At 40.0% G+C, this 13,680-nt stretch overlaps 1 protein-coding gene across 1 annotated transcript; it reads right to left on the bottom strand.

The window, feature by feature from the left end:
• Nucleotides 1-863: 863 nt before the first annotated feature.
• Nucleotides 864-3,506, bottom strand: LOC115326446. Its single transcript, XM_040213522.3, is given in 5 exon segments — nt 864-930; nt 932-960; nt 2,780-2,862; nt 2,865-2,894; nt 3,389-3,506. Coding segments are annotated over 5 exon segments (327 nt in total).
• Between the last annotated feature and the right edge of the window lie 10,174 nt (nt 3,507-13,680).

The following is a 13,680-nucleotide window of genomic DNA, read 5'->3' on the forward strand; positions in this document are numbered from 1 at the left end:
GCATGTCCGGGCAGTTAGCGGTATTCTACGCCCATGGTGTGAAGTCAAGCACAAGTATGGTGCGGGGCCACGTCCTTCCCTAGTGTGACGTCACTTGCGAGGCATGTAGAAGTGATCACAATAACTGATGTCGCAGATAACTACTTTAATGGAGCCATTCCCAAGTTTTTACTTATCACAATATTGTTTTCACGCTTGACAAAGACGGCCAAGTCTTATGGTTCTCAAAATTTCAACAAAAAGAATCACGGAAGTCAAATTCTGACTGCTGCTCCCAGTGGGAGCGGCAGTCGAAGCTAGTGGTGGCAGAAATGAAACACCACAGTCAACAGGGGTGTGATGTACTAGTGAGCCTCAATGACAGATCCACCTTGAAATGTGGTGACAGCTTCGATCTGCGCCGGGACACCACTCTTGAATCTTTGCATGAAGGTGTACTCTGAGCAGCACTGCTCTGCTAACGCATGCCACCCAGCGAACGCTTCATAAAGATTTCGTCCATCTGCATTCTTTATTATCGTTTTGTGGTTAGTGTGATATACTAACATTTATAGCTACACCAGTTAAGCGTGATATTAGAGAAATCCCATTTTGAAATTTGCGGGAATATGCAGACAAGCTGGTGAACTAATTTCATATGAAAAACCCGAGACTAGGAACACGTACAGTACCGAACAAGCACGCACTTGTTCGTTATTTTATTTGTTCCCAGTCTGGGGTTTTCTTATTATGGAATTTGAATTTTGATTGGATTTAAATATAAAATTCCCCAGTTGCCCCAATAAAATAACAAAAAAGTGTACTCGATTTTCTTAAATGTTTTATTTAAGCTTTTTGCACTTTCTCGTTCAACAAGAAGAACGTCAGATAACCAGATGAAGTTCATAAGGTGGCAGACCTTCAGCTGCAACTTGAACCAGGGTTCCCAAGGAGCAGCTCCGAGGGGCACGGGCTCAGCACCTGATAACATGTCACAAATCATTAAATATGAAGACGTGCCGCGAGGCCTTACTGGCTATTCTTCAGTATATGTGCGTCGATCTTGTAGAAGTGGAGACGATACATTCTACTGTTATTAAAAGGTTAGTGATAATAAAGTTATAGGTGGTAGTCCATTCTTAATCAAATAGACAGTCCTTTATCGCAAATGGTTTGTTGATAAGTGATCGCGGAATATGTAAGTGTAAACAGCCTTTGCGCGAGTTTACAGCTGTTAAGCAACCGTTAAAGCGCGTAATTCTATTAACATTAAACGTAACGGCGCGGCTAACAGGCTAAGTACATTTCATGTCTGAAAATAAAATATTTTATACTTATTCCAGCGTGAAACGTCACTCTAATATCGACAGATGCACTCGTGCGGTGGCATAAGAGAAAGACAAATCTGCCGAAAATTGAAAAGGCATCCAAAGAACTAAGAAGTGGAATGATACATTCTGCGCCAGATAATGTATGCAGCGCCAGTGTGAGCAGGAACAGGAAATCGACGGTTTTTTTTTTGTTTTTTTTTTCTGGTTTCCTTGTTTCTATAATTGAATATCTCAAATTAAAACTAGCGTAGTAACAAGACTTCGTGCTTTTCATTGCGTTGTTTTACTAAAAAATTAAGAGAAATGTTGATAACAACAGAGACTTTATTATACAAAGATCACACGGGAAGAGATTTTTTTTTTTTCGAATATGGAAGCACTGTAATTGAAGAACGTTTTTGTTTCAGGGAATCAGAGGAAAAAAGAGAAAGACAAGAGAACGAGGAAAATAACCAGGTTAGAGAAGAATTTCGACACGCGTGCATGACTAAATAAGAGTAAAATATACACGATTAAAAATACACAAAATGTACACACACAGAAAGCAAAAGGAAACGGTCAGCTATCACGATAGGGACAAAACATAGAGAGAAACAGATACATACACACCGCTGACTGCGTATACACACACATACACGAAAAAAAAGAAACATTAACTAAAACACAGCAATAATGATATAAAAAAAACGTTTTTGACTCATTCCCCCTTCCTTCCTATAAAATATATGTTAACGTTTGTGCTCTCCGGTTCCTCATTTCGTCCGTGTCGTACTGTAGCGATATGAACAGGTACAAACTCGCCATGTTATCCACTCTGTTATGTAAAGAAGCGTCGATGTCGTGTTCGCACTAACTTCGTCGGGTAGTGTACAATCAAAGAGTAGATGTTTGTTATCTGGTATAATTGGCTGATTCTTGAACAGTAGCGCTTAGTTTTATGCAGCGCCAATTTAATTTTGAATGACATGCTCTTAATAAAATCACAGGAAAACATATTAATGTTCAAATGGCCTTCTAACTGCAGAAACGGTATCGTGGGTTATTGGGGCACTTTGTTTAGCAAACACATAAAAGCCGTAGAATTAAATTCTTGGAAATTTTCTCACGTTCCTTTTTTTGTCCAATCAAATACCTCGCTGGGCCGTAGACAGAAGGTTTGGTGTTTACTCGTAAAAGGCTTTACTCTAGCATCCCAAGTAAATAGATTACATTTTGTTTCCCAGACTTTTGACTGAGGGGAATTATTCCCTTCATATCTTCACAATATTAACCTACCTCGTAACCGCACGTTCCTGCGGTTAGGAATTGATAGTAAATATGATAATGAGATGTGGTGAGCAAACTGTGAAGCTCGTGCTTCACAACATGTGTTTCGCAACAATCGTAACACGGTGATATGATTTTTAAAATTTACTAATAACATTTTAGATTCATTTGACTCGCTCGGTATGAACGTTACGTCAACTCACCCTTGAACTAGCAGCTGGGTCTGATTGGCCAGGCAAGTCCATTTGACACAGGGGTCTGTCAGCTCTTTTACTTCTCCGTTTCCCATTGTGTGGCCGAGGTATCTGCACTCTCGATCTAGTTGTAAAACGTACAAGTTATTAAGAAAAGGATATCTTACTATGAACAGAATTGCCAATTCAGGATAATCGTGCAAATACGGGATCATTGTAAATATCCTATCATCGCACTATTTTTAATATTGTGAGTGTGCGCTAATATTTACACAACTACTGCTTTTCAAAATAGGCGAACCCTACGACTGCAAAGGTACTTCTGAGGCAGCTGCATATTACATTGCCGTAAAACCTGTGAGGTAGATTTGACCGTCACATATGTGATGAGGTTGGTAATATATATTCGATTGATCACTAAGTTTAGTTTCTTTATGAACAGCACTCGCTGGTAGGAAAAACTTTTGGAATGGTTGTTTAAGTTGACATTTGTCTAAATTCCAGAAGACGATCAAGATGCCTCGTGATTTCAATATTGAAACGAGGGCGTCCAGGATCGGTGTAGAAAAGTCTATTACGTTGTGTAATTTTGTATATTTCCATAAAAATAAAACTTACGGTCAAATACTAGAAGTGATTGTTCTTGAATTTCGTAATTGGTTTTTCCAGCTTCCTCCACATTACCTTGGGATATTACTACGTTGGCTATCACAATGCAAACAATCAAAATATTCATTGTGCCCACTTGATGATCTGTAAATAAATTGATACTGGATATAAGGAAGTGTATTTCTACGCTAATAATATGTTTCAAATCACTTTGCACATTTATTGTTACTATGATGTGCCCAGCTGTACGATGCGTCATTTTTATATAAGAATATTAGGCGCCTTTTAAAAATTATTTTCAGCGTATAACACAAAAAAGAGATTGCTTTAATGGTTTTATCAGGCTCCTACATGAAGAAGACAGTGAAACTGACTTCAAGATGTTGACTTTACTGCGGAGTTTACTATTGGGTACAATACGTTCATTACTCGATAAGCACCATTTCAAACAAAGGCAGACTATTTATCGTATGATTTATCGCATTTATTTGCAATCGTGGCAAATGTAATGTAAAGAACATTGAACGCATCTGACTGTTTTATCTTACCTTCAAGGCAAGAAATAAAACTAAATAAGAAATTCAGGTTTTGGTGCACAGGTATTTGTGCATAGTTCGCACGTAATTAACTTTCGGTTGTTACACTCATTAGTATTTATACAGCAAACATTCAAGGTAGGGCGCGGCCATGGGGGGGGGGGCTTATGAAAGCCCAGCCCTATTGATATGTAGTTGACCCCTTAAGCATATGTATGCCCCCCACACACACACGCACACACTCTAAGTCACATTGAAAGTCCCAGCGAACCCCCTCTTCCCCGAAAATGTTCCTGGCTTCGCCACTGCAATCAGGCTAATATACTTTAGGCTTTTGGTATTACAAACCGCTATGGTAGAATATAATATAAATGCACTGATATTAGGCTTGCATAAAAGTCAACGGAAACATTTTGCGAAACAGGCAGCTGTGTAGAATGTGGTGATATTACCGTCACCTTGACGATGCGCTGGTCTACGCTTGAGCCTGTCAAGAGCAAACTTGATCAGGGTATTTATATCTTAGTTGTTGGTTCCACGTGGGAAGACGTTTTTAAATTTTGACCTTTCACAAGATTTCGAAGCAAAGATGTTTTTAGAGATGTAGCCTGACGTTTGACTTTATCTGTTTTGTGCCATGGGTCAGAAAACATACGAGGCTAACCGGATATGTTTTTTATCCTGACATTTTAATTTGAGCCCTTCTGAAACTATTCACCCTGATGTTGACGTAATACACAAAATTAGACACATTTAATTTAGTGTATTGATATTATGCTTTCCTTATGTCTGGGGTTAAACATGGGGTCTGATTTGCGTCATCGCGAAGTACAGACGGCAAGTGTTTATTTAAAAAAAATATATATATTTTTGATATTGCAGTTTTTGTTGGTCTATTGCGGAAGTGAGGAAAGAATTGTACTAAACATAAAACAATATAGAAGTAATAAATGTAAAATATCACCAATAATCACCAATGGTGGACAAAAATTCACGCAATGGTAATAAGCGAATATCACCGGGCAACTAATTCACAATTTAATGCCATGAGGAAAAATAATTTAAGCCCATCTATAAGTGGATGAAAATGTGAAATATTTAGGTGGCGGCATCTTCTTGACGAGGGTGCTTTTGCAAAATTTAAATACCTATTTAATCACGCGAAATGTGATGTTTTATTTCAACTGTGCAGGGTTTTCAAGCATCCGGTTTACTACGCCCGTGAAACCTTTTTACAGCCAGTGAGAAAAACCTCACGTCAGGCAACACCATTACAACCCCCACCCTCAGCACCACCACTACCACCACCACAGCCACCACCACCACCACCACCACCACCACCACCACCAGTTTACTATGTGTGGAAAGTGGGGAAAAGTTTAAAGCAGAAAGATTAAAGGGTGAAATATCTGGCATACCGTTAGACAGATAAAACATGCTGCTTCCTTCTGAATAGCTTCACCCTTGTTTATATCAAATGGCTCTAAGTATTCCAAATGACGCATTCAAGAATTGGTCGTATTGAAGGTTGTTATCCCAGAGGCTTTGTATGTTGTATGACTTAACGTAAAGTAAGCAGCCGCTATCTGAGTCTTTTAATTGTTACATGTGAAGTCAATGTAATCTATCAGGACATATCGTAGAAAAGGACATAAAAGCGGTTTTGCAAAAAGTTATTGACATTTGCCAGGTTTGGCACCACTTAGAGAAGTTGGCAAAGAAATTGTTAAGAGAATATGACCCCGAGATGACTTGTAATATAAAAGACGATCGTCTATTTATAGGCGTATTTTAGTGGTAATGTTACGTGGAAAACCATCGATGTAAATAAAAAAGAACGCCTTGCGAACCACCCGATGACACATTTGCATTCGAAGGATTGAATGAATTGAAAGTTGCACACTGTGAACGAAGGCAACGAAAACTATTCACCCAGCCAGCCAGGGATCATTCTTTAAAATATAATGCTAAGCTATATGTAAGAGTATAGTTATCTTGTTCGCTAAGATACTGTAGGATGATATAATTACCAAGATGTTCTAGAAGAGAATATTGAAAGGTAATTCGTTTGAATGATTTGATTATGGCACCACAGCCGTTTTCCGAGTGCCTCAGAAAGTGTTATTAACTATCCTCACTGTGGGAACCCAGAGCTATGAACAGAAATGGCCATCTTTAGAGGTTTGCTGCTATGACGACCGACTACGCTTGACTGATCTCGGTTGCGGGTCTTTCTTATAGGCCATTCAATACTCGACTTCTGCGCGCGCTGCCATCTTTGTTTACTGGACTGTGGAATGTGTTTGGAGCATGCGCAATAGCTCTTCTTTTCTAAATATCAGGCGCAGCGCATGCCTCAACAGCGCAGTGATTCGGCATTTCTCACTTCACTTGGGCATCAAGCCTTGGTATAATGTGCAAACCAGAAAGAGAAAATAGGTGTCATAGTTCAATATTCTTCCTTATTGTTAACCATGTTGAATCAACCTGAGACTAGGGTCCAGAAGAAACATCAAAACGTAGATGGGACAGAGGATAGACAGGACGACGTCTCTTTTTGAGACGTCGTCCTGTTTCTTTTCTGTCCCTTCTTCGTTTTGATTTTTCTTCTCTACCCCAGTCTCAGGTTCATTCAACATGGTTAATATTCACCAGCTCGGCTGCACCCTTCCGATTTTTTCTATGCCTCTTTGTGGTTCGTTCCTTTTTTGTTCTGTGTTGACTTTCCAGAAAGCTGAAAGTTCACCAGTTATCTTTCTTCCGCTTCAAAAATTGCGCATGGGTTTCGTTCCTTCTCACATTTGGGACTAGTTCTGTTTACAAGCTTAATTCACTCCAAGGGTTTTCGTCTTTGTTGAAGTTACGACCAAAATTAAATAAAATTTGATAATTATCGTTAAAATTGTGATTCTTAGCGCAGCAACGAATATGGTTATTTTTTTGACAGAACAACACACTTTGAATTCACTGAAACGCAACTCTAACGTTCCAAAAAATTAGGTACTTCCTAGACACTACAATATTTTTTAGAAGAGAATCTGGTATTATGGCACATACTGTGTTGTTTTTAATAGTATTTGTTTGAAATGAGTCTTGATTTGCTTAGGTATATTTCTACACCAGTGCGTCAGCTTCAGAGGTGCTAACAGCGAATTTTATAGGCGTCTAGACAGCGAGAGGCTTGCTCTTTTAATAAAGCGTCCTGCATATTTACCGTAAAAGACCAATTTGCTCAGTGCAGTACGACTGTACTGGCCATGTTGAAATGGAATATCGGGTGTATAAATACGTATGCATTATAGCTTGCATCGAATGTCTGAAATACTTGTAACTAGGGGAAAGCATTAGAGTTTTTTTGTCTAGTTACGAAAAAAAGTGATGAAACTTTGCGTTTAAATATTTCGATTATAGATCTGCAATCTCAAGGCAAAATGTTCTGATGAGTTCGTGTATTGAATTTCTATATATATATATATATATATATATATAACGGGCATGGTGGCGGGGGCCCGAAGGCGTGGGTATAGAAGGAGAAAAGAACCCTTAGTGAAAACAGCAACAACGGACGATTTAATCTTCGATGTTTCGGCCGGAGTCCGGCCGAAAGTCGAAGATTAAATCGTCCGTTGTTGCTGTTTTCACTAAGGGTTCTTTTCTCCTTCTATATATATATATATTTGGAACATAAAATTGGCGCACACATAGCGTAAAATACAAATCGAAATGCCATGAAAATCTGGAAGTACGATAAGAAGACATACATTTTCGTTAAAATAGTACACTCATGTCTCGTTAATATGGACCCCGTTAATATGAATACCCCGCTATATGGACACCATTTTCGGGGACAAACTGGGGAAATACGTGCATTTTTGTTTCGTTATTATGGACAATTTGCATTATGGACGATTTCTAGGGTAACGGCATGTCCATATTAACGAGACATCACTGTATGAGCTCCCCAGTTATTTAAGCTGAACAAAATAGCCTTTCAGAGTAGATATATAAAAAGTGACACGCGGTGCTATGTTTCAAAATGTCAATTCTATTCTACTCTACTTTGTGTTTTTTTTTATAAAGTTAAAACTTTAGCCATACTGCTTATGTTTATTTATGTATCCGGAATTATTACGAATAAATTCTAAATAAAAACATTTAAATTTAACGTGGAGTTTTTTTTTACAAAATCACAAACTTGCGGCCCACAGAAGTTTGCCTCAAAATCACATTGCAATAGCTATATAAGCAATTAGCACTTATGTCGCAAAACAACTATCATTTCATAGCTGCAAAGGTCAGTTTTATATGGCGGTATATTTTAATGTTTGTAACGGTTATATCAATTATAGTATGCGCCACATGTTTATACAAGTTAAAATTACATATATATGAAATAATCTAAAAAACAGTGTTGTTTCTTTCGTTTTTAAGCTGTTTTATTGACTGTATATATGATCGAAAATAACACAATAAATATTCATTGACATTTTTGCTTTATTCTTCAGACAAGTAAATTTTCTAAACCTCTGGCTGGTAGAGAGTGCTTGCGTAGTCACAACGTTACTAGCAGAATGACCATTAATGGATGTCAGAAAAACCTTCCCACCCTGGTTTATTCTTCTTACACTAAGGAGAATATTCCAAAATATGACAGAAGGCAAAAAATAACAACGTAAGGTTTTTCTATGGTCGCACATAGTTCTAGTGGCGTCACGAGGGTCAGCGGCACCCAGGGCGGTAGCCCGCTGCGACACCCCCCTAAGCGCTGCACCTAGGGCGGTCCCCCCCCCCCCCCCCCCCTTGTGACGCCACTGCATAGTTCCACGAATTGTCGAACTTAGGTTTGTACCTGTAACTATTTCAACAAACACACTTTTCCTAGAATGGCTTAAGAATAATCTGAAAATTAACACTAAAATTTCTTTCCGCAGAAGAGCTAAATAGACTTCAGATATCGCCTTTTAATTTCAAATAGCTGGCGACTGAAAGTTGCTTTACGTCATAGTACTGAACCGCTTGGTTTCTACATCATTCCAAATTCGAGGCAAACCGTAATTTATAAACCTGCAATTTAGTAAAAAAAAAAAATCAGACTAATAGCAAGCAGCTCTTGCTCGCCTAAAGTTTTCCACGCTTTTCCTTGATACCAAAATAAGAATTTGCAGCACTTCGGAAAGAACGGCAAAAGTCGAAAACCATATTTAATTGGTAATTGAAAATTGCTACTGCGCAGCAATATATCTTTTTCTGTCCCAAATTGCTTAAAATTTAAGTTCTTTTTCTTCTTGAGTTTCGGTTCCGCAAGTTCCAGGGTCCACACAAGCACACGCTTTTTCTTTCAAGCGAGCTTAAAAAGGCTACCTCGGACATGCTGGAATTCAAGTAAAGTGCCACACAATCCGGGTTTTAAGCGCGTGATACGCTAATGAAAAATATGAACTAAAGTATTGAGCTAGAAAAGCCTTTCTTAGGTCGCCTCCTATTTTGCCATATATTTTTAAACCCCGTTTGATATCGGCAATAGAAAACAAAAATAACCTGCGTTAATGTGCAGCTCATGCATTTTAACCTGTTTTTTTCTTTTCGGGTGCACAAAACCCTGATGATTTAATTTTGATGCAAGGTAGCCATTATTTAATATATTGTGTACAGTTGCTTCACTTGAGGAATGAATGCCTTTCGTTAAGAGTGTTCGGTAGGAATCTTTAGATTTATTCAACGTTTCATTAAGAAATTTTGATCGTATTTGATATTCTTGCGCTACCCTGCAAGTTGACTTCGGTAGTAATTTGCTAGAAGTAGTGAATTAGTCTTAATGCATTACTCTTTTAAGTAATTGGATTGGGAGCACTTTCTACGATTTTCATTTGTGTTGTGGCGTGGAAAGTCCCAAGCATGTCATTATCTCTCCGCAGCCAATGAAATTTTGGCATTAGCCGATAACGCTGCCGTGTAACGAATCAGGTAGCAAACATTGTGCACGTAATGAACCACGCCCTTTGTTTCTTGGGCTGTCAGTGACTATTTAATTTTATTTTCGTTTTCGTATAGGTAGAATTTGCGAAGGTAAACAAAGACAAACAGGGCCGCACTTCCGATGGTAGTATGCTGCTTCCGGTAGGGCATTGTTTTTTGCTGTTTTTGAGGACCCGCAGTGAGAGATTACTTAAAAAGTTTTACCGCCGATCACTGACTGCGGTACCTTCTGGAATTTACTTATACTGAGCCGACATGCCTTTTAGATTCATTGATTGAAAAGAAAGAGCAGTTGCTCCTTGAGGAAATGACAAGTCCACCGAAGCTATCATAGGCGCATCTTGACGACTACCTATCCAAGCCACCGGGTCCACATAGCCGAGTCTCAACGACTTCATGAACGGCACGGCATTGGCAAGGAACCCCTACTTTCCCCAGGTGCCAAAGTTACGCGCCGAGCTTCCCCGCATGGGGTCGCCGAGCTGGGTCTTGGTTTAAGCACACAATCTTAGGAAAGTTTTTATAACACTTTCTTCAGCGCGACGCTCGAGTCTCTGTAACACCCAATTTTCTAATGTTTTGACCACCTTGCTTTGGTATTCAAGGATTCTTTCCCAGAGCACCATGTCACCTTGCATTTATACGTGCCTTAATGGCCCGGTTTGCATCTATCACTGTTAGTCGGTCGAGGCGACGCTGGTGCGGCATCTTCGCTAGGGTCAGTAATATTCTTGTTTGTCACGTTGCGCCATCTGTCGGCAGCACATCGAAGTAGGCAAGCACTGCTTGCTTAGCAACGATCACCGAAGTTCGGCGGTGTCAGTGGCGTCCCTTGTCTCGAGATAACTGAAAGAACTTTACTTTCGAGATTTTGTTCGTGCCGGTGAACCTTAAAGCACGAGACTGGGGCATTTCTAGAGTGTGGCTTTCGCGCAGTTTCTCGCTAGTGAACCAAGAGTCGCCGCGCACCCACCCAAACACATGGTAAACATGGGAGAACCGGAAGTATTTCTCTCCCCCTGTCATGGCGGCCGGAAGTGGCACGGACACCATATAGAGTCTGACCAAAGACGGCTAAACAACCACTAAACAAGAACGACTCACGCGAGATTGCAATGATCATATAATTCCATAACCCATCCAGTAACTCACTCTTAATTTTTTAATAATTTATAGGCTCGTACCTGTTCCTGCTCCGGTAGGTGTGTAGGACTTGACCGGCGTATAAAAAACTAAGCTTGTACAATGATAGATGATAGGCTCTACTTGTATCTCCGTTGCTCGGAAAGTTAAGACATTGTATTGTCGCGTAGGTCGCAAGCTTAGTGAGAAACCCTTTCGTTTTATTTTACTTTGTCGCGTTTGTACCATGTTTGTGAAGCCTTAGTGTTTTCCATTTTTCGATGTATCATTTTCAATACTCTCTCTGATATATCACTAGCAATATAGAGAGCGGCATTACATCAAGCGTATGATTTTTGCAAAACAAAAAGCTTTGACGTGCAGTTGTTTTAGTAGCATGCCCAGATAAACACCTAATTTGGCCCAAGTTTTCCAATTGTTGGGCCCTAACTTGGGCCTAATTTAGTTTCGCTCCAAGGCGTTAGTTCAAAGATGCTTTTCTTTTGCTTTTTAATGGCTTCACTTTGGTTTGTCGCATAATTGTCAAATTGCCACACTTCGGCAAAAGATGCCACACATCAACCGAACAATTAGCAGCGAAGACTAATTCTAGCGCTTATCTGGCAATTTTGTCCCAAAGTTAAAATATAAGAAACAAACAACTAAAACTGTAGCCTAGCTTTGGCGCTTGTTTTTCAATTATGCACAAGGGTGCCGGAAACTACCAGGCAGTGAAGATGAACCTTGACACTTGTTTGACGATTTAGGGCCAAGGTACCCAGACTCGGGCCCAAGAAGGTCATGTTTGGTTTTACCTTGACTTTTTCGGGCTTATCAAGACCATAAATTCCCAAACAAATACACGTTTGGGCCAAAAGAAGTGTGCTACCCGGATTGCTGCCGAATCTCTGCAAACGTCTGCTCGCTGGCGTCTGTTCTTTTCAACACTGAGCACAAATGATAAGAAGCACAGCACGTTCTTTTTATTCATGTATACACATTTGTTATACAGATACAGGGGCGGATGCAGGAATTTCCTGAGGGGGGGGGGGGTCAGGTGTTGGTCAGCGTACCATACGTTTATGAACCCCCTCCCCCTCGTTTCACGTCCAAAATTTTTGCACATGCAAAAATCAAGAGGGGGGTCAGGACATCCGGACCCCCCCTCTAAATCCGCCCCTGTACAGATATCACAAGAAACATAATATTGAGATATCGCAAACACGATTGCAATACTTTCAATTGAATCATTAAAAAGAACACATTAATTTAGTGTTGAGAAGTATTCGGGTAAAGCAATGTGCAAGCAATTTCTTCCGTACCAATTAAAGTAATACTTTATTTTAGACGTAATTGGTGACGATAATCTGTTTATCTAGTCATTGAAATCTATTATAATTTTTTGAAGTAAAGATCGCAGGTCCGCAGGCTGCAAGCCCTTGACTGGATAGAAGTGCCGAAGGACAGAGACAAAACGAAGGAGGTAACGACAACACGGGTTTGTGAAAGAAACAGGATGTAAAAGTTCAAAGGGTTTCATCAACTCAAAAAATAGTGACTTCGAAAAGTCATGCATCAGACGCACTGCAAAGGTCACCACAAAAGGCGAGAACTGATGTCTGCTCAGGTCACGAACTGAAGTCTGCTCAGGTCACAAACTTAACTGTAGGAAGTTATTTTCGAAATTCATGAAAATCAAAGTCAAAGAAACGGCTGCTTCTTTCGACTTAAAAACAAGTATGATTGTTTTTTTTATATTTTATTGACTAATAAAAGGTCATTTGCTTTCGCGCAACATCTTTTTTTATAACTGTTGTTTTGTCTTCCTGCTTCACGAATACTTTAAGCTCACACAACTTTCCTACATAAACTGTCGTATCGTTCCGCCGCATTCGCACAACACAACCCTGCTGGTTCAAGGGAAGATCTAATCGGGTAAGAGTTTTTTTTTACCTAAAAGGTACCGAGATATTTTGAACTCTGAATTTCTCGAACCACGAGAATCTCAAGTTCTGGTTGAAATCTATGGAGCACAGCAGATAAGAATGTTAGATCGCCACCTGTTAGTTGCGCTGTGGCTCCGAATGCATGAACGTTTCTTTGTGTTTGTATACTTTGTTTCACACTAAGCCATAGCGTAGCCCACGCTAAGATCCAATGGAGCCAATCACTAAGCGATAAAAAGTGCATCGTCACGAAGCTTGTCGCCTTTATCCGTTTGCTGTCCCCGGTTAGACAAACCACGCGCAGAGAATGCGCAGCAATCCTGTGGGTTCTTCTTGTGAGCGATTGGTTTGATTAGTGATAGCATATGCACCACCAAGGCGACCATGCGCCATGACGATGCATATTCTGCGCTGTCTGATTGGCTCCGTCGGATTTTAGTGCTGGTTGTACTCGGACTTAATGCGAAACGGAGGGTACTGGGATAATGCGGAGTTCAAGTTCGTCCGCTTCCTTTGCAGAAGTTGTGGTGACGTCAGAACTGCGAGCTCTAATTGGCTCTGATGGAAGGATAGCGGGTAGACCTCAGAGCAAGGTTCCTTCACACTCTAAAAAAAGTTTGTGCGTGTACTTTCACGCACAACCCTCGGAAGCCAATCACCGCAACTTACAGAGGCAGCTCAGCGAATGACATTGCCGCAACATATATTTAGACCAAAAAAC

The sequence above is a fragment of the Ixodes scapularis genome, unplaced genomic scaffold, assembly GCF_016920785.2.
Source record: "Ixodes scapularis isolate PalLabHiFi unplaced genomic scaffold, ASM1692078v2 PGA_scaffold6__148_contigs__length_123643588, whole genome shotgun sequence".
NCBI classification, from domain to species: domain Eukaryota; kingdom Metazoa; phylum Arthropoda; class Arachnida; order Ixodida; family Ixodidae; genus Ixodes; species Ixodes scapularis.